This window comes from Tribolium madens, unplaced genomic scaffold (genome assembly GCF_015345945.1).
Source record: "Tribolium madens isolate multiple individuals breed KSU strain unplaced genomic scaffold, Tmad_KSU_1.1 Scaffold_19;HRSCAF=116;Tcas5.2_LG9, whole genome shotgun sequence".
Classification (NCBI taxonomy): domain Eukaryota; kingdom Metazoa; phylum Arthropoda; class Insecta; order Coleoptera; family Tenebrionidae; genus Tribolium; species Tribolium madens.
The window spans coordinates 9,319,165-9,342,745 of record NW_025400983.1 but is presented as its reverse complement, the minus strand read 5'-3'; the positions used below and the strand labels follow the sequence as shown (position 1 = coordinate 9,342,745).

General features: G+C 33.6%; 2 protein-coding genes across 7 annotated transcripts; one reads left to right on the top strand and one right to left on the bottom strand.

The window, feature by feature from the left end:
• Positions 1–418: 418 nt before the first annotated feature.
• On the bottom strand, positions 419–18,854 carry LOC123014273 (serine/threonine-protein phosphatase 6 regulatory ankyrin repeat subunit A). Of its 4 annotated transcripts, XM_044413304.1 has the most exons (16): positions 18,492–18,854; positions 15,488–15,732; positions 15,299–15,400; positions 12,465–12,566; positions 12,108–12,224; positions 8,671–9,174; positions 8,505–8,603; positions 8,360–8,453; positions 6,671–8,304; positions 6,425–6,590; positions 5,691–6,268; positions 4,954–5,623; positions 4,783–4,881; positions 4,264–4,493; positions 1,070–1,205; positions 419–1,011 (listed from the first exon to the last, which is right to left on the bottom strand). In XM_044413304.1, exons 1-16 carry the CDS (start codon positions 18,574–18,576, stop codon positions 650–652), a joined length of 5,223 nt encoding a protein of 1,740 aa, XP_044269239.1. In that variant the 5' UTR covers positions 18,577–18,854; the 3' UTR covers positions 419–649. The 4 variants fall into 4 exon arrangements, with proteins under 4 accessions (XP_044269239.1, XP_044269256.1, XP_044269248.1 ...); XM_044413321.1 differs by lacking the exon at positions 4,783–4,881; XM_044413313.1 differs by lacking the exons at positions 4,264–4,493; positions 4,783–4,881 and adding an exon at positions 3,999–4,231.
• Positions 18,855–21,152: 2,298 nt separating this feature from the next.
• Positions 21,153–23,570, top strand: LOC123013677 (medium-chain acyl-CoA ligase ACSF2, mitochondrial). 3 transcript variants are annotated; one of them, XM_044412387.1, is made up of 9 exons: positions 21,153–21,358; positions 21,409–21,715; positions 21,767–21,987; positions 22,035–22,152; positions 22,199–22,443; positions 22,492–22,657; positions 22,709–22,965; positions 23,022–23,163; positions 23,289–23,570. In XM_044412387.1, exons 1-9 carry the CDS (start codon positions 21,306–21,308, stop codon positions 23,508–23,510), a joined length of 1,731 nt encoding a protein of 576 aa, XP_044268322.1. In that variant the 5' UTR covers positions 21,153–21,305; the 3' UTR covers positions 23,511–23,570. The 3 variants fall into 3 exon arrangements, with proteins under 3 accessions (XP_044268322.1, XP_044268314.1, XP_044268331.1); XM_044412379.1 differs by having other exon boundaries at positions 21,403–21,715; XM_044412396.1 differs by lacking the exon at positions 21,153–21,358 and having other exon boundaries at positions 21,521–21,715; positions 21,771–21,987.
• The last annotated feature ends 11 nt before the right edge of the window (positions 23,571–23,581 follow it).

Genomic DNA, 23,581 nt, shown 5'->3' with positions numbered 1-23,581 from the left:
AGTTATTTAAAAAATAGCTAGTTTAAAATAATGAGACAATATTGAATGGCCTTTGTGTTTAGTGATGTGTACAAAACTAAGTTTAAAATTGAGTTACACAAACATGAAAAAGTAAATATGAAAATGTAGTACCTACTAACTAAATCTTCAAAATTCTAGAAAACATACCTATAATTATTATTAATTTTACTTATAAAACACATTTTGGAAATGGAAAAAATGCAGCCACACTTATATTGTCTTGCCTACATTGACGCCTCCGCAACTGTGCAACAATACTACCTAAATTTTTCATTTATTTTTATTTGTTCTCTAATACATACCATTAGAGTTTGTGTGGATAAAGTTAATTTAACTTTTTTCTCTTGTGGATGAAGTATATAAAAAATTCGGATTAAATAAAATAAGTCAATTTTATTTACGAATTTATTTAAAAAATAAATAGCTACATTATTATTACGGCATACACTAAACAATCTCTACTTAAATATCTAATCATTTTGGATACAAATAACTTGATTACTTCTATTTTTCTGCTATTATTCCTACTACAAGCATTACGAAATGATGGAGTATAAAAATCCTACATTTTTAATAAAATTACCAACAATTTCCTTTCTATTACTCTAAGTGGATAATTTTGGTCATTTTATGTCACTGGTTGTACACTATTGGAAGCTTGCACTGCATCTTCATCACTTTCATTTTCTTCATCAGCATTTTGTTCTTTCACTTCATCAACTTCACCCATCAGGGCCCTATATTTTTTAGCGATGGCCTCCCAATCTGTTACATGTTCGATTCTTGTAGTATGAGCCGTGAAGCTTAATTGTGACCCTAAGGGACTGAGGTGGGCAACTGAAAGAGCAACGGATTCCTTCGGAGCTACTTGACTTCCTTTTTTCACCTTCGACAACCATTTGGCACCTGCTTTGGATCTAGGACTTAGTTGTTGAGGGCGTTGGAAGCTTCCCATGAGATGGACCAAACTTTGACGCTTTCTGGCTTTAACTGATTTATTTGTTTTTCTGAAAAATTACAAGTCTACTTGAAATAAATGAATTCTTACCTCTCTTCTTGCAAATGTTGACCAAGTAAAACAACCACGTTGTTATTAAGTTGATGGGACTTGGTGCAGTTGTGGTTCGATGCATGGATCGAATGAGTTTACTCAGTCCGAATTTCCATTCAATATCGGATTGCGCCTGGTCAAAATAAAAACAAAATGCTTGAAAAATGAAAAAATCTAGATGCGAATTAAAGTTTTTGACCATGACTGACTGAAATTTTTACGAAATCTATTGTTAGTCGATAATCGCTACCATTTCGGGATGGGACTTATGCAGGCACGCCACTTCATTTATCTTCTACTTTAAAAAGGGGGAGGTTTAAGATTTTAAATGCGTATAGCTATCAGAAAAAAAATCTATATTTTTATTATCAGTAATGGTCTGAATTTTAAAATTTGAATACAGTTGTTTACAAATTTGATACTTTTCAAACAAAATCAAGATGCAGTTCACACTCAAAACACAAAAATCGTGCTAACAACTTCTACAAAATTCCTTTGGGACAAATACACCAAATCCATAAAGCGATAAGATGAAACTAAAAATTTTTCATTTCTATTTTTGCCGGATTTATTTTTATGATGATTTCGAACCACTTATTTCAATCTTTTTATGAAAAGGCGTATGTTGTCCAAAACTGATAACAATAAATTAAAAAATCTACACCAGAAATTCGAGAATTTATCACATAAATGATGTAGTATTCCAATTAATGAGAAATAAATTGCATTAAATAAAATTTTATTTGTATTTGACATTAAAATCATTTAGGTATTCTTAAATAGACTCTTAAATAGACATTCTGTGAAAAGTGGTAATTCGTCACCCCATCTTGTTTTTTCAAAAATAAAGAAAATGTTAATGAATGAATTTTTGACGTATTTTTTCTCAATTCATGTTAAAAGCCGCAGAATTGTTTTTTTTTTCAAACTGGGTTTTAAGAATTTTGTGTGTTATTTTATCGTAACCTTGTACATATACAGGGTGATTCTTAAATAGACCGACAAAATTTTATCACAGCTTCCTAAGGATAAATGGTGACAAAATGTACCCTTTTTACGTTTATACCCTTTAGGAGCAAAACCCCCTTGATCCGTGCCACTTACGGCGTTTATGAATTGTTGCAATGATCAAGTTGTACGTTAATACCATGGTTTCCACTACCTGCGCTAACACATCAGTGGCGTACGCTTTACTTCGAAAATAACTTTAATAAATTTTATTTGAAGAACGTTTAAACAAAGAATTTTTTAAATATTTTTTCCAGCATGTTTTCATTTGATACTAACAAGGATAAAATTTTCTCGGTCTATTTAAGAATCACTCTGTATGTAATTGTAAATGTTAGTTTTATTAAGTACCTGCTTACATTTAAATTCCACTTTAATATTTTTTCCAAAGATAATGAATTAAAGTTACCTAAAGTAAAAAACGATGAATTTGAACCATTTTCTCAAAGGAGCAATTAAGTTAAATTGGAAGGATTGAAGGTAACTAAGTCGCTTCTCAATTGTAAAAAAAATATCATTTTTTTTCATTAGGGAACTGACTTTTTTGCCTTCAACCCTTGCGAAAGCTTTATTTTTCCAGTCCTGGCCTCTTAAAAAATAATTGTTTTATTTCTCAAAATTCATTCTCTATGTTCTAACATACAATAAGAATTAAAATAATTAAATATAATAATAAAAAATAATACTACATAATTAAAAATAACATAAGTAAAGGAGACTGCTCTGGGGTCGTGATTTGATTACATGACCATGTTTTCTAGTCTCACATATCACGTCAATATAATCTTAACGTGAAAAACCAAATGTAAGCGAATTTGGCAACCCTTGAAGTTTTTGAGTATTTTTTTATACAAAAACTTTTATCTTAATTTGGACAGTCAAATTTTGAGCAGTTTTGTATAAAATAATTAAAAAATATATTATAAAGCAATATACAAGGAGCAATAGTGCCCTGCATTTAATTCCTATACTTTTTATTGAAGCACTAAACCTTTTGAAATAAGTTTTATTTTGATTTATTAAGATTAATTAATATATCCTGTCATGTCGAACTATTGTGAATATTGTTATTTATTTTCACACGAATAATCTACTTGTCAATAACAGTGTTAAAGTCTTGATTAAAATTTCAAAAATAGTTTCTTAATTAAGTAAACGGTTGAGTATATGATAATAGCACTCTTTACCATAAAGAATTTTTAATTCAACTCAAACAGTTTTTTAAGAAAAGGAAAACTGCTCAAAATGACACTACTAGGTACAGTCTAAATTATCGAATCAAGACAGGGCTCCCATTGCATTCACTTACATTTGGTTAAAGAAATAAAAATTGATTGCTTTGGAATACTATATCTATAAATTTTGCTGCTTTATGCAGATTTTTTAATTTCTATTAAAAAATACCAAGCAAAAACATTCAAAAATTGTGTTAGTGCTTCTCAAAATGGCAAAATTTTGAAATTACAATAACCAACATCTAGGGTGAATTTTTACATTCAGATATTATTAAAAGTACAGTTTTAACCATTTATTTGTTTATGTTTATCGAAAATCGGTTTTAAAGTTTTATTTATTTAATTACTTTCAATCTACACTTGTAACACGTTACAAGCAAAAAGACGACACAACAAAGCACAACTATCTAATCTATCTTTTTACATCGACTTTGGGACATACATAAAGCACACACCGGGCCCGACTTCGTAGACACCAAAAGCTCAAACAGTACTTTCATGTAGTGATTGTGCGTTAATGAGGCTATGATGACTTTGGATACAACAATGAATCGGGGGTTGGTACTACCAAGCTTCAGTCTGTCCTGCGTGTGTCTACTATGATCCAGTCCAAGAGAACTGGTTTTCGCGAAGAACAAGCAGCGTGTTCTGGTGCTACATAAATTGGGCTACCTTGGCTTTACCTGGATACGCTGATAGGTATCCGTCATCATAGCAATGAGCAGATTAATCAGCACAACGACAGAGACGAGCATGTAAACGCCGAACACAATCTTAAAGAGGACCTCAGTCCACGTGGGTTGGTTATTATTTTTTGTGGTCGGGTTATAGGTGTCGATTTTCAAGGCGTCGGTATTGGTTTGGCCGAATACCGCGAAAAACAGCAACTCGAAAGCTCGGATTGGGTTCTTTTGGACTGGAATCATAAAACATACAACGAATGATTACCTGAATGCGCTGGTATGTATCAGACATCATGGCAATTAGAAGATTTATCAATACGACGACGGACACCAACATGTAGATCCCAAAAACCACCTTGAAGAGGTTGTCCGTCCAAGTCGGTCGCAGCAAACGTTTTGGATCGGACCTATCCTTTGCAGTCAACTCATCGTAGGTTGTCATGCCGAAAACGGCGAAAAACAACAGCTCGAACGCTAGTAGCGGGTTCATTACCACTGGGAACATCAACTAGTCAATTGGTACGCCCACAAAAATCAGAACCGGGACGAAAAGCTGACGAAGACACAAAGGATCTTTCTCAAAATTGTTGATTTGAAAAAAATCCTTCTCGAACAAGAGCACAAGACGCTCACACACATTGAGACATACGTCTAACAAAGCGAACGTCCGACAGACGGCAGGACACCTAAAAGGACTACTAGAACTATACACCTGGGAAAAGAACAATACACATCGAAAGTGACAAAGGACAAGTCGCTACACGCAAACCCCACAGGGACTTACTAGGCGGAGGACGCTTTTTACGCAGAGATGCCCTCCCAACAGGGCTTTCCTCCGGAATAGGCTCAATCCATTCCGCCTCCTCCACCAACGATTCCTGTTCTATATAAACACTATATACATTATATACAATTGCAAAATCACTTTAATAAGTAAAAAAAAATTGCAACTCACCGTCAACGAAATATTTCCCTCGGCGCGGATTGAGCTCTCCATTCTTGAACGGTTGATTCAAAGCGACAAACTGCATCGAGAATCCAAACACAAAAATCGCCAACACAGCCAAGAACCTCGCCAAGTCCTTCATTAAATTACCTATGATAATAGCCCAAGGCCCAAACAGATGGTGAAATGATAAAAAGTCCAGAATTTGCACGCAAGCTAACACAAACGATAAAGCAAACAACTGATTCCTACAATACATCAACGTGGGCCAATAGTTTCGGTCAATAAACAAAATCCCCATCAAATGCACCCCAACCCCAAAAATACTAAACAACAAAACAGAAACTTTAATCCAACCTAAACCCGATTTATCACTCGGATTTGTCAATTCAAACAAAAGGAGTCCACTGAGCCAAACTAAAAGTATCCATTCGTACGAATATGGCAGCAAGTTTTTCCTCACGACCGCGTACGGTGGTGTTATACCCACAATCAACAAAAATAACATCAAGTAAATGTGGGATGTGAGATATGACATAAATTTTATAATCGGCACTTTGTAATATTTGTGGCCTAAGGGAAGAGTAAAGGCGATCCAAACCGGAGGACAAATTATGAACAACACAAAAAGAAGGAGCGTACGCCACGCCGCCCAGTTGAGGGCACCTCTCCAGAGTTCCTGGAAAGGAAAGTTTGGTCAAATTTTGCACATTTCCGATGGAACGCAGCAAACACCTATTCTTTACCTGGAGGTAACGCTGGACTACTGTATGTGCGATGACTTCTTTTTGTTCGTTTTCGATCAAAACATCGAGGAATTCAACGTTTCGTCGGTCAGTTGCCGTCAGGATTTTACCAGCGGAATCAGCCCCTGCTGCTAGGGCCAACAGTTCGGTGGCCATAGCTTCACAGAATTTTCCAGCAGAGATTAAGTCTTTCGCTCTTTCTTTTTCTTTCCCTGATAAGACGATTAGAATGTTTGATAACTTAGCGGCTGTATCAACAGGTGCGGGTGAAACTAGGATAAACTCTTCGATCGGTTTATTGTTGTGGTTTTTGGAGCACACCATCAAGTTGTAGACAAACCGCCGGTCTTCCATGAGAGCATAAGTGTCATGTTCTTTGGTCATCAAATACTCCAAAACATCGTGATGGCCCTCCGAAGCCGCAAACCAAATCGGAACAGCTCCGAGATTAGTTTCCGATTTGGGCGAAGCCCCAGACTCCGTCAACAACTTAACAACATCAAAACATCCAGCTCTGGACGCGCAATGTAAAGGCGTCCAGCCGTTCTTATCAGGTGCGTTGATCTCCGCACCTTGACCTGGAAGTATCAATGTCGTAACTCTTATCTCAATCTTAACGCGTGACCTTAAACTTAATGCCTAACTTTTCGGAAAGTTCTAGATTTAGATGCGTGTCAGTGGTACAAAACCTTAGACACGCAAACTGGCCTTCGATATTTAGAAATTTTGCTCACCTAACAACACCTCCACCATCTGATAATGGCCATGGGTGGCGGCAATGTGAAGGCCGGTTTTACCGTGCTTGTCGTGACTTTGCAACAATTCGGCCGAACGGCTGAGGAGGAGACCCACAACGGTCACGTGGCCCCCAAAGCAAGCCAAGTGCATAGGGTTGTAGCCCTAAATGAGAAAATTACTAATGTTTTTCTAGCATGTATTCTAACTAGTCATCGATGATTTCACCTCTCGAAATAACTTACATTTTCGTGTGTGGCGGCGTCCACTTGCACCCCCGCGCTATTCAATAATAACCTGACGACATTTTCATTCCCGGAGAAAGAAGCCAAATGTAAGGGCGTCATTCCTGACTCATTGCCCAGTGCTGGCACTAGAGACGCGCCATTGGGTGGTTCCGACTTGACGGTCCCAGGAACATGGGTCAGCAACTCTCTTACTGTATCAGCTTGACCAAAATAAGCCGCCACGTGTAGCGGAGTGACCCCTAATTTTTTACTAGTGACTCTCAACGTGTTTGAAGACCGCAACACTTCCAACACTTGTCCGTGTCCATTTTGAGCGGCCAAATGCACAGCTGTAAATCCTTCCTTATTTTCATCGGTCACTGAAGCTCCAGAACGGACTAATGCTTTGACGACTTCCGCATGACCACCTTCGGCAGCAATCTGAAGAGGAGTTGCATCTGTTAGTTTGTTTCTCGCAGATATGACTCCTTGTCGGTCGAATTTCATGAGTTCTTCAATCACGGTTACGCTCCCTTGGGCGGCAGCAATGTGAGCACATGTGTTACCATTTTTGGTGGTAGCCATGACAAGACTTGGGTGCTGTTGTAGAAATAATTTAGCGACTTCGGAAAAGTTGTTTTGACATGCGGCATGAATGGGCTTTTGGCCTTGCTCATCTGTGGCATCTATATCAGCCCCGAGTTCTAGTAACAGGCGGCAGACTTCAATCTGACCGGCTGCTGCTGCTAAGTGAAGAGGAGTTTGTTTTTTCAGTGTGAGGATATCGATAACCGCGTTATGGTCTTTGATCAAAAATTTGACCAAATGGATGTAACCATTCATAGCAGCTAAGTGGAGAGCAGTCCTGCCGTTTCTCGATTTGGAATTGATAAAAGCTTTGTTCGAAAGGAGGAAATCACAGACTTGGAGGTACCCATGCTCTGCTGCTAAATGTAGTGCTGAACGGCCTTCATTATCAAAGACATCGACTCTGGCATGGTTTGTTAAAAGATTATTGACCATTTCTTGATGACCTTTATGGGACGCTATCAGAAGTGGTGTCCATCCGGTCAAATTTTGTTTATTTAGAGCCTTTTGAACTTCATTTGGAGACATATGAGCAATCATTTCCATCAAAACATCGTTATTACCAGCCTTGGCAACGTAGTGAAAAGCCGTTTCATGTTGTTTCGTTTGTAGTTTTACATCGGCACCATTTTCTAATAATAGTTTGACTACTTCCTTATCAGCAAACTCGACTTCAACGTCCTCCTTTTTCACAGCTGAGACGTAATGTAAAGCACTTTCGTCATGCTCGCTAATTTCGTTGATGTAACTTGCGGCAACTTCATCTCCTTTGTGTTCTTTCAAATAGTTGATTAAGTGTTGGACAACGTCGGGTCTGCAACCCCTGCTTGCTAAATGTAAAGCTGTTTCTCCAGCTTTATTCTTGAATTGGGGGTCGCCCCCATCTTCGAGAAGAAGTAGAAGAGTTTGTAAGTTGCCATATTGGGCCGCAACGTGAACTGGAGTTTGGCCATCATGTGTTGTCAGATTTGGACCAGCGCCTGATTTTAGAAGCATTAAGGCGCATCGATCACCATCTTTAACTCGTGCTGCTATGTGTAGAGCTGTTTCTTTTAATTTCCCTCCTGTGGATTCGTGGAAAAGTAATCACGAATTATTTTATTGCAATCAATCACTCACCTCTGACATGGACATCCGCTCCATAACCCAGCAGTGTTTCTACCACTGCTGGTTTGGCCGATTCAACAGCTATATGAAGTGCTGTGTAATTTTCCTAGAATTATCCTTAATAGCAAAAGAAAAGAAAATTTCGTGCTTGACTCACATTAGTTGTCACATCAACCTTTTCGCCTTTTTGGAGAAGTGTATTGATTATACCAACATGGCCATACCTTGCAGCAGTATGAATACTTCTAGCCCCGTCCTACAAAACAAAGTCCACTTATCTGATGGAATTACCATAACAAAGAGTTTGCATAAAATAGCTCTACCTTGTTTGGCATATGAAGGTAGACACCCTTTTTGAATAGCATAGCAGCGCAATCTGCATGACCGTTAAGAGACGCGATATGCATAAGAGTCGAGCCATCCTTTGTCCTTTCAAAAATGCTAGCTTTGAATTTATCGGCGAGGAGTTCGATTATGTTGGCGTGGCCGTTTTCGGCGGCCAAATGCATGGGAGTCCGGTCTTGGTTGTCGGTGACGCTGGCTGAAGCACGAACGCCGTAGAAGTATTTCACTAGAGCTTCATCTCCTTCAGCTGCTGCTATGTGAAGGGGGGTTTGGCCTTCGCCATTGCGGATGTCTACGCTGGTGCCATAGTCCACCAGAATTCGGACCATGTCGATATCCTTTCGGCGTACGGCCAAATGGAGAGCGGTGTCTCCATTGGCGGCGGCTGCTTTCAATTGCTCGGCCGTTTGGGCGCTTAGCAGTTCTCTGCACATTGACTGGTTGCCGGCCTCTACGGCCAGGAGGAGAGGGATTTTGCCCCGCTAGAAAAATTTTGGAAATATACCTTGGAACTTTTCTATTGCCACACTGGCAAAGTCGCAACTGCATTTTTTTAGGGTGAAATACGTCGCAAACATTTGAAAAAGTCTGTAATACAACTAAACCCTACTGAAAAATTTAAAGCCAAAAAGCTCCACTTTTCCATACAGAAAGCTTCGTGAAAAGTGACTCATTGATAGAAGTAGGATTTAGTTTAATTTAAATAAATGAAATGTTGGATAACCTTTCTCTTATTCAAGTTAATTTTTTTTAAGAATTGCCTTAGTCTAATTATGTACTTACTTTTTGTGACTATTTCCCTCACAAAACATAAATAAGCTAATCAAATCTTTCAAATTTTCAGATTCAGGATTCATCCAATCAGATTGAATTACACTATAATTCAGCACGTGTGCAAATTATCGATAAGCTGCCTGTGTGCTAAATCACCGCGAATCCGATTGGATAAATCTCAAAAATTTTATTGACACATTTTTTTTTGTATACGCTCCCGAAAATAGCTGTTTTAGGGACTCGTTTAAGTCCCTAAAATGGGTCTTTTCCGGACTCAATAAAATAGTACGTAATAGTTATTTATTCGACGAGTTTGAGCGTAAATCGGACGGATTATCTCACCGAGTGGTTTATCATCCACGAGGTGGAATACCGATTTACACTCAAACGAGTTGAATACAACATTTTATTCTTCGAATTAGACTCAAAAAGGCTTAAACTTGCTTTAAATCTGTTAAAAATAATCTGACGTTTCGTATTGAGAAATGCCAAACAGTTGTCAAAACTTCCTTACACGGGAGAAAAACCCTAAATTTTGACAGTGTCGAAGAATAAAATAGTTATTGTAGCTACTCAGGTAACAGTTTTTCCGGACGAAAAAGTCATTTTGGTACTATGGTGGCAATATTTTTTTAATTAATTAGAGGTGTGAATTGGTTTTTTGGGAACTTTAACAAAAAATGTTGTTTGTAACACGTACCTAAAATGTTTTTTGTATACGCTCCCGAAAACAGCTGTTTTAGGGACTCATTCGGGTCCCTAAAATGAGTCTTTTCCGGACTCAATAAAATAGTACGCAAAATGGTTATTTTAAGTACTCAGTTCCCAAAAACAGTTTTTCCGAACTAAAAAATTAAATTGGTCACTATAGTGGCGATTTTTTTTAATTAATAAGATGTGTAAATTCGTGTTTTGGGAGCTTTAACAAAAAAAATGTTGTTTGTAACGTAAGTTTGTAACACGTTTTTGTGGACTCATCTGCTATTCCAAACTCGGCTTTGCCTCGTCCAGAAACAGCAACGATTCGTCCGCAAAAACTGTATTTTAGGTACTTGTAACAAAAATAACTGTTTTGACATATTTTTCTTTTAATTTCTCATAATAAAATTGTTTTTGTAAAAAAATTTTTGGGAAATAGTCTGCAAAATATCCCTCGTGCATGCCAAATTGATTGTAATTTATCGACAATTTGGCAAGCATTACTATTGATAATTTTTCTTAAATTAATTCATAGTTAGTCTAATATTAATTTATTCAATAGTTTTTACATATTTACAAACTTTAAAAAGTAAACCTCATTCTAGTAAAAACTATACATAGTTTTCTTGCAGTATTTACAACATAGGTAAGTATGTTTTTTTCGTTTTAAATAATAATTTTTTAAGTTTTTGAGATCATTACATATTCTAATCACTATATTATTAAGTAAAAATGAATCCACTTAATTGTTATATTTATCCCAAAAAAAGTGTCAAAGCTGTGATTAGTTTTTTTTATTAAAGTCAATTAATTTGTCAAATTTTCTAATTTGAACAGTACCTAATAATTAATACTAACTTAATTTTGCAACAGGTCGCTACAGATTTTTATACATTTGTTTCCTAAACACAATGAAACGTAAAATCCTGATTAGAAATAACTCTTCAAGTCAATTTTATGCAGTTTTCCATGATTAAGTTTTGTTGTTCTTGTTAAGCAAAGCATATCAGAAACCATTATAAAAAAAATATTTCAATAATTGAATAGCAGTCTGGAGAGGCTAAAATTACTGCTTACAGCAACAAAAATATTGTAATATACTAAAGAAAAGAAACAAAACAATTCTAAGACATACAGAAATAAGTTTCCAAATTTGTGATAAGCATTAAATCAAAAAAACAAAAGCACAAATCTAATAAAAAACTCAGTTTTTTAAACTAGTACTTAAAAAAATTAAATTGTAGACAAAATCTAACTTAAGTGGTTAAACAATAAGAAGAAAATGTTCAAAAACAATACTCAGATCTACGATGGTAAAAAATACAATTAGTATTGATTTTCGTGCATCCAAAAAATGAAACGTAGTACACAATTAAATACATAGAAACTTTCCTTTACGTTGGAATTTAAATCTAATGCAATGTTAGTGCCAGTCACGAGAACACTGAAATCAGATTTAATTCGATCATTGCTCTTTCAGCAGACAAATGTAACCACAAGTGAAACATATCGTAGATCAACTCAAATTGCCATGTTCACACGAGCTTGCAATTTTCCAGACATCAAATTGAGCAATCATTTCGTTTCACCGCGAAAACTTCAAAAATAAAACACGAAAAAAAAATCAAAATAAAATAATTTTTATTTTTACATACAATAAAAAATAACATAAGATTAATAGGCAAGTGCACCAAATGCAGCACGGAATAACAAAATGCGGGCAATATAAATGTCAATAAAATCTATAATCCCGATCCATTCGTATTTTGTGTTATTTTTTAGGGGGTCTCGAAAGCCATCTTGTACCAGGTGCTGGAATTTCGACACGCGAATCCATTGGAGGGAGCGTCGGAATTTTAGTCAGGATCTGACTCGACGAAAAAGTATAAATAAAATGTCAACTAATTATACATATTGATTTTAGGCATCAAAACCGACTCACCCCATCCGGTTTTAATCTGATGTCTTTTCCCGCAGCTTGCAGCAAGGCTCGCAGGATTGCCGTTGCCGTTCCTGTTTGTCGCGACGCCACCAGATGTACAGCAGTTTGATTGCGACTCTACAAATGTTTTAAAGAAATATTTTAACACTTGAGAGTTGAAGAACTATTTGTTGGCATGGAGACTCACAACAAATCACTTTCAAAGTTAAATATTAAGACTTTAGTTTTATTACAATGTTTAAACTTTGTTAACATGCAAAAGCCGAGGAAATCATTTAGAAGGGTTTAAATTGAAATCGTCGAGTTGACTCGACGACGTGATAATTGGGTTTTGAATCCTCGTAATTAATTACTTACGCCACCAGTTGAATATGGATCGACTCCTCTTTTGGTCAGTAATAACTTGACCACGTCCTCTCGTGAAAACATCGCTGATATATGAAGGACATTGTAATTGTCCTGGAATTAAAAAAATCGCGCATTAAGAGCAACCTTATAAAAATTAAATCAAGGATTAACCAAGGTGTGGGTGTGACTTTGATATATTTGCCCACCATCGTAACAAATCTCTTGTTTATTTAATTTGGTAAAACGCTTTTTGTCAAAACTCTGATTGTTGAAAATTTAATTAATTACACCAAACCTACCCTAAAATATCGATCTAGCATTGTTTGTCAACTTTATAATGACTCGACATGATCCGATTTTTCATTAAGAAATTTTCTGCCGCTAATAAGGAAATTGGTTCTTGTGACCTTTTTCTAGATTCGTGTTGAAATTAGAATAAAATTATATAGAATCTGACGTTAATAACTGCAGAATAGAAAAATCAAAATTTTGCGGTAAAAAGAAATCTTTGTAGGTCCCTAAAGCTGAGATTGCGTGACGCAGTGTCCTAGATTTGCCAGCACGCGTTAGACTTGCATGCTTCTTCGATAATCATGACTTAGTCTTACATGAATATTAATTGTTAATTGATCTCCTGTCACCACCACTCTGAACAAAACAGATTTTTCCCGATACGTGAGAGAATGTTAACCGCAATGAAAACAGGTGGTGCCTCGAAAAATTAACTTATTGATGCTAAATTGTAGCTGCAGTCCGCATTTTAATCCGCATGATCGTTTAATTTCTACTAAATTTAAAAAAATCATCGTTTTCTTTGTGTTTGTAATTAGCATAATAATACCATGTTTGTAAGTATGCGTTATGAATTTTGAAAAATGGTTCATGCCACCCTCTCAAAAAATGAATAAAATGGAACACATTAAAATAAGAGAATAATGTTATCACAAAAAAGAATAATGGCAAATAACATCGAATGTAAGTGTGTATGTAAATGGAAATAAGTTCATTTGTGTGTTAATTAATTCATTATGGTTTTTCATTGTAATATTTATTTTTAGAACTTTAAGGTTTTACATATTCAAGGTTAATTTGGATTTTCTTGCACGAATCGATACCAAAAATTTGGCTTCCAAATATTATAGAACAACTTCATTTTTTTAATTCAATTGTTCTAAACTAAAACCAACAAGAAAATTTGGAATTTTAAAAACATTAAAATTGAATTTTAGATAAAAATATTAATCATACCTGTTAAAATTTAAGGGATAACCATGACACTCAACAGAATCATCAAATTTTTGATTTTTAATGGACGTTTAAATTTTACCAGCGATCACAGAATACAACAAAATTGATTTTCAATCATTCTTTAAATACCTGCTTCCTTTTTGCTAATCATCTCGCGCACGAAATTTTTTTTTGGATTTCAAAAACTTTGCCGTTTTAGAATTTGCTAAATTTCATAGTTATGTGAGTCCAAAAAGAACTGTGTTAAAATGAAGATGATTTCAAAATAAAAATGTAAAATGTACAAATATTTTACAAACAAAATGTTTACGGTGAGATTCTGAAAATGTGTTTTTCACAGCTACAAGCTACAAGCTTGTGAAAAACACATTTTCAGCTACAAGCTTGTAGCTACAAGCTACAAATATTTTATTGACATATGAGAAAACATTATGCTGGAAAAAAATAATCGAGGAAATTTATTTTCTTTCAAACAAATTTATTAAGAAATTTCATTAATCTTTACACTTTATATGAAAGCATAGATGAAATATTATATATTTCCTCTATGATGAAAGTCATAAGCGAGAGATTAAATGTTTAGTGTATAACCAAATAAAAGTCGGGGTAGAAAGAAAAACCAACCAATATAAAGGCAGTTTTTCTCATCTAGCTCTGATACTATTGAACAAACTTATTAAATATTTACACATGTCCCCTAACTTGTTTAGAGAAAAAAATAATTTTATGTTGTCAAACGTTGTGTAAAATATTTAGTAAGTTTATGAATCTACTCGTACTTTAATGTTGTTTATTTATAGGGGCATTGGAAGACAGCAGCTTGCAAACTGCTCCATTTTGTAAAGTATTTGATATATTTATTGACTATTGACTTAAAAAATAAATTAACAATGACTGTCCATTCTACCAAGTAAATTAATTTTGTGTAACCCACAAAAGTTGCACCTTTGGTGCCACATTTTAGACTTGACACATGTAAGTATCCATTGTTAGGATACTTATCAGAAGCTGATAAGATGTACAAGTTATTTTAATTAATGAACCCTTATTAAGAATTCAAATAATAATAATAATAATATTTAGTTTATTTAAGTTTCTTTAAAAAGTCTGTATTTGTAATTATTTCGAATCGCTTCTAACTTAAAAGAAAATTCCAAATGCTAATCAGAATCAACGTTTTTAAATTAAGAAAAATGGCGATAATAAATCGCAAACCCAACATCAAAATTACAGTGGTGTGTGATATTTGTAGGGCTAAATGCACTGTTATATTTTTAGCATCCATAAATCCCTATCATGATCGAATTAAGGCGCGCCCCGAATTAATAAATCATTAAACGGTGACCTATACCCCACAAACTTGTTAATAATCTCATCTCTAGCTCAATTTTTCTCGCAACCAGTGTCTATCAATCTCCGTTAATCATGCAAACCGATAATTAGATTCCGATCCAGGGCGTGTACCTAAGTGCATTAAACGTTATTAGAATCCTATCGAGGATTTTTGCATTTAGGTCAGTTGCGTGTATGGTATGATTATGGAAAAATCGTTCTATTTACGGAACGATTTTCGCCGATTTTGTAAACAAACTCACATTGTTTCTAGCGCCGACATCCGATCCCAAGTCGATGAGTTTATCAAGAAGGGACGTCCTGTTGTCTTTCACGGCGTACATGAGAGGTGTCATGCCGGTCGCCTGGAGACAAAAACGCATTTTTGGTTGTTTGCTCAATAGCATTTTAGGCTGATGGGAATATTAAGCAAATGAAATGGAAAGACGTACTAGGTCGGCAACACCAGCAAGGGGGACGGTGTTGGCGTCGTCTCCAGCTGCAGCGATGGATTTCTCGATGGATTTGAGGACTTGGTCCACAGGGGCCCATTCGCCCTTTTGGCAAAGAACGAGAATTCGCTGGGCGGCATCTCGAACATTGGCACCGGCACTTTGGGGTTTGGAACTGGGGGTGTCGTCGCCTTCGGGATTGCTGGTGGTCTCATCTTTGTCCTTCTCTTTACTGTCTTTGGCAGCTAAAAAACACAGCTTTGAAACAGCCACAATCTGAAATAACCCTAAAACAGGGTCTTGATTTAAGAAGGTTTAATTGAGAACCTTATATCCAAAGATTAAAGTTTTTTTAAAACATCAAAAACACATTTTTTTTTTGTTTATCTCTCAATCGAACGCAAAATGTGTGAAGTTTTATGTCCCTACTACATATTTTGGTAATTATTATTAGCTAGTAAAAAAATTACTTGTAGGAAAGTATACCAATTTTCGACAATAAAATAAAAGACATTTACAAAAATAAGTAATATTACCTCCTTGCAGTACAAATAAAAAAACTCGTCATAAAAAACGAATTCTTTAAAATCAAATTGAAAAATACTCGATTATAAAATATGGGCTTTAAATCGACTCGACAAAGTTTTAAAACAACTAATCAAGCATTTCTCTTGAGAAATGCCCAGAACAGAAACATTGTCCTTAAAATTTTTATAAAAACTCGTAAAAACAAAAAATTATGCATCTAATTAGTACGTATGTAATTAGTATGTATTTTGTCTAGCTAGTGAGTATTTTGCAACGAGTTTACATTAAAAAAAATTCTAATTTCGCTGAACTTGTTTTCGTTAATTTTTTTACGAGTAATATGTAGCAGACAAATTTTAATACTAAAAAAAATCGTGTTTGTTATTTAAAAGTTTGGAACTACCAAAAAAATATAGTATTCTAAAAATTTTCTTCGAAAAATATTACATTAATTATTAAAAGAAATGTATTTTATTTTATACTTATAATATATAATAGTTTTAAAAGAAATGTATTTTATTTTATACGCAATGTTAAAGAGTGCTTTTAATTTCAGTAGATAAAGTTGTCTTGTATCGTCTAGTGAAATAAAGTAATTTTTATCTACTGTTTATATATTATCTTTTATCAACTATTTGCAGTAGATTGAAAAAAATCCACTCGTGACTTCGTCACTCGTAAATTTAACGTTTTCACTCGTAGATAAACAATTTCTTTATCGCCTTGTATAATAAATAACTATAATTGTCGCACATAAAGATAAAAATTCTTATCAAACTTTTAGACTGATGTATAATAAATTAATGATTATAGTAGATAATTTATTTTATAAGTCGAATAAGTCAAATACAGGACGTTTTGTAAATAGACCAAAAAAAGGAAAATGTAAGTAAGAAAAGGTATCAGAAACATTAAAAAAATATTGAAAAAATTCTGTCAAAAAAATTTGACATTTATTTTTTGTCATTTGACTTTTTTTTTATAATCATTCAGTGTAGGTACAAAAACTTTGTCAATAAAAGCTACAAATAACGTTAAGCATAGTTACAATTCAGAATACAGCTTCTTTGTTTCCTCTTCTAACAATCTGTAGCAAAAAACATGTAGAATTATTTTTACAAGAGAAATAAATAAAGTCAAAGTGGAAAATTTAAACTCATAATTTCGAAATTTTTATAGATAGAATTTTTTAACATTTTTTTCATGTTCCTGGTATCTTAATTTAGTTGACATTTTCCTTTTTTTGGTCTATTTACAAAACACCCTGTATTATAGTACGGGTGAGAGGTTAAATAGCGAAATGAGTACTACAAGAGACTTATCGGATGTATATATCGTATTTTATTTCTTATTGTTTCAAGTAAATTTGCCAAAAAAATAATTTAACGTTTTGTTGTGACAAAAATAACAATCCGGTAAGTGTTGCTTACACTTGTTGGTTACTCTTGTCAACTCTGATACCGTAATAGCTCATTTATCGGACTTTTACTTAGATACCTAAGCTCTGATAAGTCGGAAAGCTTAATTTACCGAACAGTATTATGAAATTAAAAAAAATGTTGTTATTTTTATTTAGCAAGTCAAGGCTTTTCAAAATTTATCACAATATTATATCAGTGATTAGTGTAGGTACTCAAGAGTTATTATAAAAGGTCACTTTTTTCCTAGAAAGTCTAGGCTAGAGCTTTAGATCAGAAAGATATCATTAAAGAAATTCAAACACGTAAAGCATGATTCATTCAAATATAGTTTTATTAGACCATTATAGATGTAGATACAACTGCGGATATTATGTGGTAGCGAAAGGTTCTTGGTAACCCAAATAGCCAAATTATAATAAGCCATTCAAGCACCCTTATATTATTTTGAATTTTTGATTAGATAAATGGCAAATTTAATAAGAAAGTGTGTCAGGTCAGTGGAATATATCCGTTCTCGAAATTTACATTTGAATATTTGAGTTATATCGAAATGTATTCAAATAGTTATGAATATTATTTTGCCACACAAATATTGTGTTTCTAGGTAGATTGATAAAAGGAATATTTTAATAAATTATTTTTGAAAAGAGCAAAATTGTGATCTAGTCGGAAATATTAAAAAAAAAACAGAATTTTCAAATAATTTTTAAAATTTTAATATTTTTTAAATGTTAAAAAAATGCTTCATGTGAAGTACTCGTAATAAAAATATAAATAAAGCTTCAAATATAAAAAAAATAACATCTTCAAGAAAAACAGAATTTATGAAACATTTATTAATAAATATCAGTGATAAGATACGAGTAATAAAAAGCTTTTTTGATAACATAACAAAAGCGGTTTCAAAAAAAGAACAAAACAAAATTTAATTTTAATTAATGAAATTTCTTAGTATCTTTACACCTATTCTCCGAACATTTCTTTCACCTAATTAACATTTTTGCGTACAACTTATTCAATAATTTGAATAAAACTTTTTTGGAAATATATTTTACCTTTGTTATTTTGGTCTTTGTTGTCATCATTCTTATCCTTGGGGGGACCCTTCCCGCCCCCCTTTTTTCCAGCAGGCTGCGACATAGCGTTATGTGATCATGATAATTTTCAAAAATTTCCAAAGAAAAAAACAACTTTTAATTTCCTTAACTAAAGAATTCACTATCAACATAATTGTTCATGAATAGTCTGTCACCTCTACTTCTTCCTTCTGTTAATTTTTTTAATGAGGAATGAAACAATTATTTGCAAACATTTGGAAATTATGTCTCCCGAAGACAACATTTCGTTAAATTAACACGGCACGATAGTGTTATTGTTTCCGATTAATCGGCGCTTGACTACAAGTCACCACTATATCTTCTTAATGTTCTTTATCAAACTAGTGAGGTTTTGAAGAAATCTGAACTGAAAGCTGAAACATTAGCCCATTCTTTGCCAATAGGAATGTAGATATCCCCACTACAACCCCCGGCAGGGTGTTGCGATTCAACATTTCAGCGCTGAAAAGCTTGCAGACACAATGACCTACTGAAATAATACACTAAATCAAGCATTATAGATTAATCCTGCCCAAACTCTACAAAACTAGTTCAGGTTTACATAAACCAACTATAATCAAAGCTCGCACTTAAATCCTCTTGCATTTTCAGTTATAGATTTTATGCAAATCATAAATGGAAAACTTATGTAACTCCTATTTTTATCAAGTAAAAAACAATTTAAACAGACATAAATCAAATAAAATTTAAACCGTTTCAGGAAACACCTAATTAAAAAAGACTTGCAAATTTGGTACAACCAAGGCCTGAAAAATGTCTCATATCTCTTTTCAGCTTATTGATAACCTTCTAGCTGTTTACTTAAAGTCTCTTTTCAATATATTGTTTGAAAAGTTTCAGCGCTGAAAATTCGACCAATGGCGAAGCTTTAATATCGAGTGCGTGTCGAACGTCAGCACGCTATTTCCGGTGGAGGTTCCGGTCAACCACGGCCTTCTGCGACCGACAACACTCATTTAGAAACTTAAAGAAGCAAGACAAAACTGATAGTGGTATTTTAGGTTTTTTTTAGAAGAAACGCTGAAGTTCGGAATATTTGTTTATATTTTTGTTTTATTTTTTTTATCTACCACCTTAGAATTGTTCTTGGCCAATACTTAAAGAATTAATAAACAATAATATTATACGCAAAACTAAAAAAAAGTGTCATAATCCAATTCTAGCATAATTATGTATAATTAATGTTAATTTTGTAAAAAAAAAACATTTTTGCACTAATAGCAGGTAAACTTTTTTATTCGTTTACTTTGGCGTTCTAGAATATTTTTTAGATATTTTATTTTAAAAAAAACTAAAGAAAATCAATCCCGCAAAAAATGTCATAAGCATCACGAACGTTTTAAGGACTTACCGATCTCCTCCAATTGTCTTCGATCGGAAAAATGTCCCTACCGTTCTTGATGCTTTAATATACTATTTCACTTGCGTTTTTAATGTCTTCTCTATTCGTAGTGTTCCAAAAATAAATCAGCTCGTAACAGAAATTATCGAAAGCGACAATATTTTAAATGACATTTTCTTCTAAATCATTTAGATGTTGTGATAAAATTGTTTAAATACTCAGTACATTATACGGCAAAAAAAATCATGCTCGACACAAAAATTGTCATAAATATACATTTATCTACCCTAGGTGCCATTGTTATTGGAAATAATTAAACAATTATTATAAAAATATTTTTGGAACCGACTCATTCTATGTATATTGGAAAAAAGTTAAAAAAAAACATTTGAAAAAACATAGTAGCTTTCAACGAGTCCTGTGCACTTATTTCTGAAAAAACTGTACAATCATAATTGAAGTAGAGTCACCAACAAAATTAATGCAATTAAAAATTGCTTTAAAAACTACACCAAAAATATGATTACCATTTTTTTAATTTTGCTATTTACAAATAAAAGATTTGTAAAAAGAAAAAAATATTTGCACAAGCCCTCCATTTTTACTTTAAACCTGAATTAAAAAAAATTTTGTAATGAATAGAAATTTAAAGTTTTTAGTTATAAAACTTAGAAATGTAATTTTGTGTGGTCCTCCTAAAAACAGGAGAGTTATCATTATCAATAGTTATTATTGAATATAAAGATAGATATAGTGAAATGTAGAATTAAAAAATTCTCAATTTCTTTCAAAAATATAAGACCTTTTGTCACTATTAGTTGTAATTATCAGTCATAAAATTGCATTCATCATTTGAACAATTAAAGGAATAATAATTAAATATAAGTATATTAAAGATAAAAAGCTGGGAAATAAAAGCAAAAATATATTATATTAATTTTGTTTACATAACAATCTAATATAAATAATTATTGTACTTTGTCCCCAATACATCAATTTTGTTCTATTTTTATCTTCCCATATTCATTGAAGTAAAACGAATTAACTTTAACAATTTATTATAATGCCAATAATGATTTAAATCTGCAAAACTATTATTAATTGTGCTTTCTACTTATAGATTAATAACATATTATCAATCGATAATATTTGTAGAATAGTCTTGTCTGAAATAACTTATCTAAATTTAAATAATTCTACATAAGACCTCCCACAAAGCCATGTGGAAAGTCAGACATGCGTCTAGTTTTTGAGCCAAGTTCAGTATTACAAGTATTTATCAACGAGAAACACTATGCTATTTATCTTGTTGTTTAGCAAGTTTTGTGATAATCTTTTAATTATTATCTCGTCTAACAGCTGATATAGTTATAACGCGGAACTTTTTAATCTAATTTTATTTAGTAAAAATGTTGAAGACTGTTACTAGCAAATATACCCGACTATCTCTAATAAAAAAATCGTAAGTAATTGTAAAGATGTTTCATTTATCTTAAGTAAACAAAGTTTTAGAAAATGTAGTCACTATTCAACCAAGCTAAGCTACAAACATAACCTTGGTGAAGAACCCTTACGTCATATTACTATCGGAACGCTTCTCGATGAAACTGTATCTAAGTTTGGAGACAGGAAAGCATTGATCTCTAGACACCAGAAAAAATCATTGACTTTTTCGGAAATTCTGAACCAGACGGATAAACTAGCAGCAGGGTTTAAAGAACTAGGATTAGAAAAAAATGATCGGGTAGGATTATGGGCTCCAAATTTAATTGAATGGTACATCGGAAAAATGGCTTGTGCGAGAGCTGGTTTAATTATGGTACTTTGACAATAATTTACCATTATGGTTTCGTTATTTAGAAGTCTTTAGGTAGGCTTAAATCCGGCGTACCAGCCACCGGAAATAGAATATTGTATTAATAAAGTTGGAATTAAAGCAATTGTGTGTGCTGATCAGTTCAAGAGTCAAAATTTTTATGAAAACTTAGCAACAGTAGCACCAGAATTGGAAAAATCCGACCCTGGAAAACTAAAAAGTAATAACATCCCGTCGCTACAAACTGTGATAATTATGAGTGAAAACAAGAAAAAGTAGATAGTGATAAATTTTTGAAAAATTTATAATTGGTTATTTTCAGAGGGGCTTACAATTTTGGAGAAATTCTAGATTTAGCTACCAATGACAGTATTGCACAAATCAGAAAATACCAACGATATATTAGTCCGGATGACCCATGTAACTTACAATTTACATCGGTACGTATCTGTTTTACATTTTCTTCAAGATTTCATTGAAAAATAGGGTACCACCGGAAAACCGAAAGCAGCTCTCACTTCCCACTTCAATATGGTCAACAATGGCTACCTTATAGGCAAAAGAAACGAACTGAATCAAAAACATCACACCATTTGCTTGCAAGTACCATTTTTCCATGCTTTCGGTACCAGTATTTCAATAATGGCGGCTTTAAACCATGGCGCCACGATGGTACTGCCTACAGATGGGTACAATCCAGATAAATCTCTCGATGCAATTAAGGAAGAGAAGTACTAACACTTTTATATTGTTTTCTTGATACTAAAATTATAATTTAGATGTACCATAATTCACGGTACCCCCACTATGTATGTGGACCTTGTCCATAAGCAAGAAATACGCAAAGAAAATATTTCGCCAGAAATTGCAGTTGCTGGTGGTGCCCTTTGTGCACCACATCTGTTCAAAAAAATGCTCTCAGTGCTTAATTTGAAAAAAGTCAAGGTACAGGCTGGTACCATACAGTATAAATCCAAATATTTTTTTGCATTACAGTCTGTGTACGGTTTGACTGAAACTACTGCTGTAGTGTTTCAATCCATGGTTACAGAAGATGAAGAAAAGGCTGTTTCAACTGTTGGTCATGTGGGTGAACATGTTGAAGTCAAAATCGTTGATAAAGATGGTGTTGTGGTACCTTGTGGTACTCCTGGTGAGTTGTGTATTCGGGCATATTGCAATATGTTGGGTTATTGGGAAGATGAAGCCAAAACGAAGGAGATGATTGGATCTGATAATTGGCTAATGACTGGGTTTGTCTCATTTCTTCTTATATTTGTCTTCAATTCTATCTTGACTAATTCATCAGTGATCAATTCATACTCGAAGAAGATGGTTATGGTAAAGTCGTAGGGAGATTAAAAGAAATGATAATAAGAGGCGGCGAAAATATATTTCCCAAAGAAATTGAAGAATTTCTTAATTCTCATCCAAATATTTTGGAGACACATGTAAGTTGTAAACTTTATCATTATTATATTTACTTAAGATTTTTATAGATAACAAAAATTTAATTAATTTGTTTTCAAGTGTCGCTGCTTTTATAGCATTTATCCTACAATAAACAAAATTTCAGGTTATCGGTCTGCCACACGAACGACTTGGAGAGGAAGTTTGTGCATGCATTCGCGTTAAACCTGGAACCAACGTCACATTCGAAGATATTGTCAGTTTTTGTAAAGGCAAATTAGCCCATTTTAAAATCCCTTCAAAATTAAAAATTGTTGAGGAATTCCCCAAAACAACGTCAGGAAAAATTCAAAAGTTCAAATTGAAGGACTTGTTCACAAGTACATAAAATACAGTACAAAAATATTGTGATTGAAATATCTATTTTTTAATAACATACTCTCATGCAGCCTTGAATTT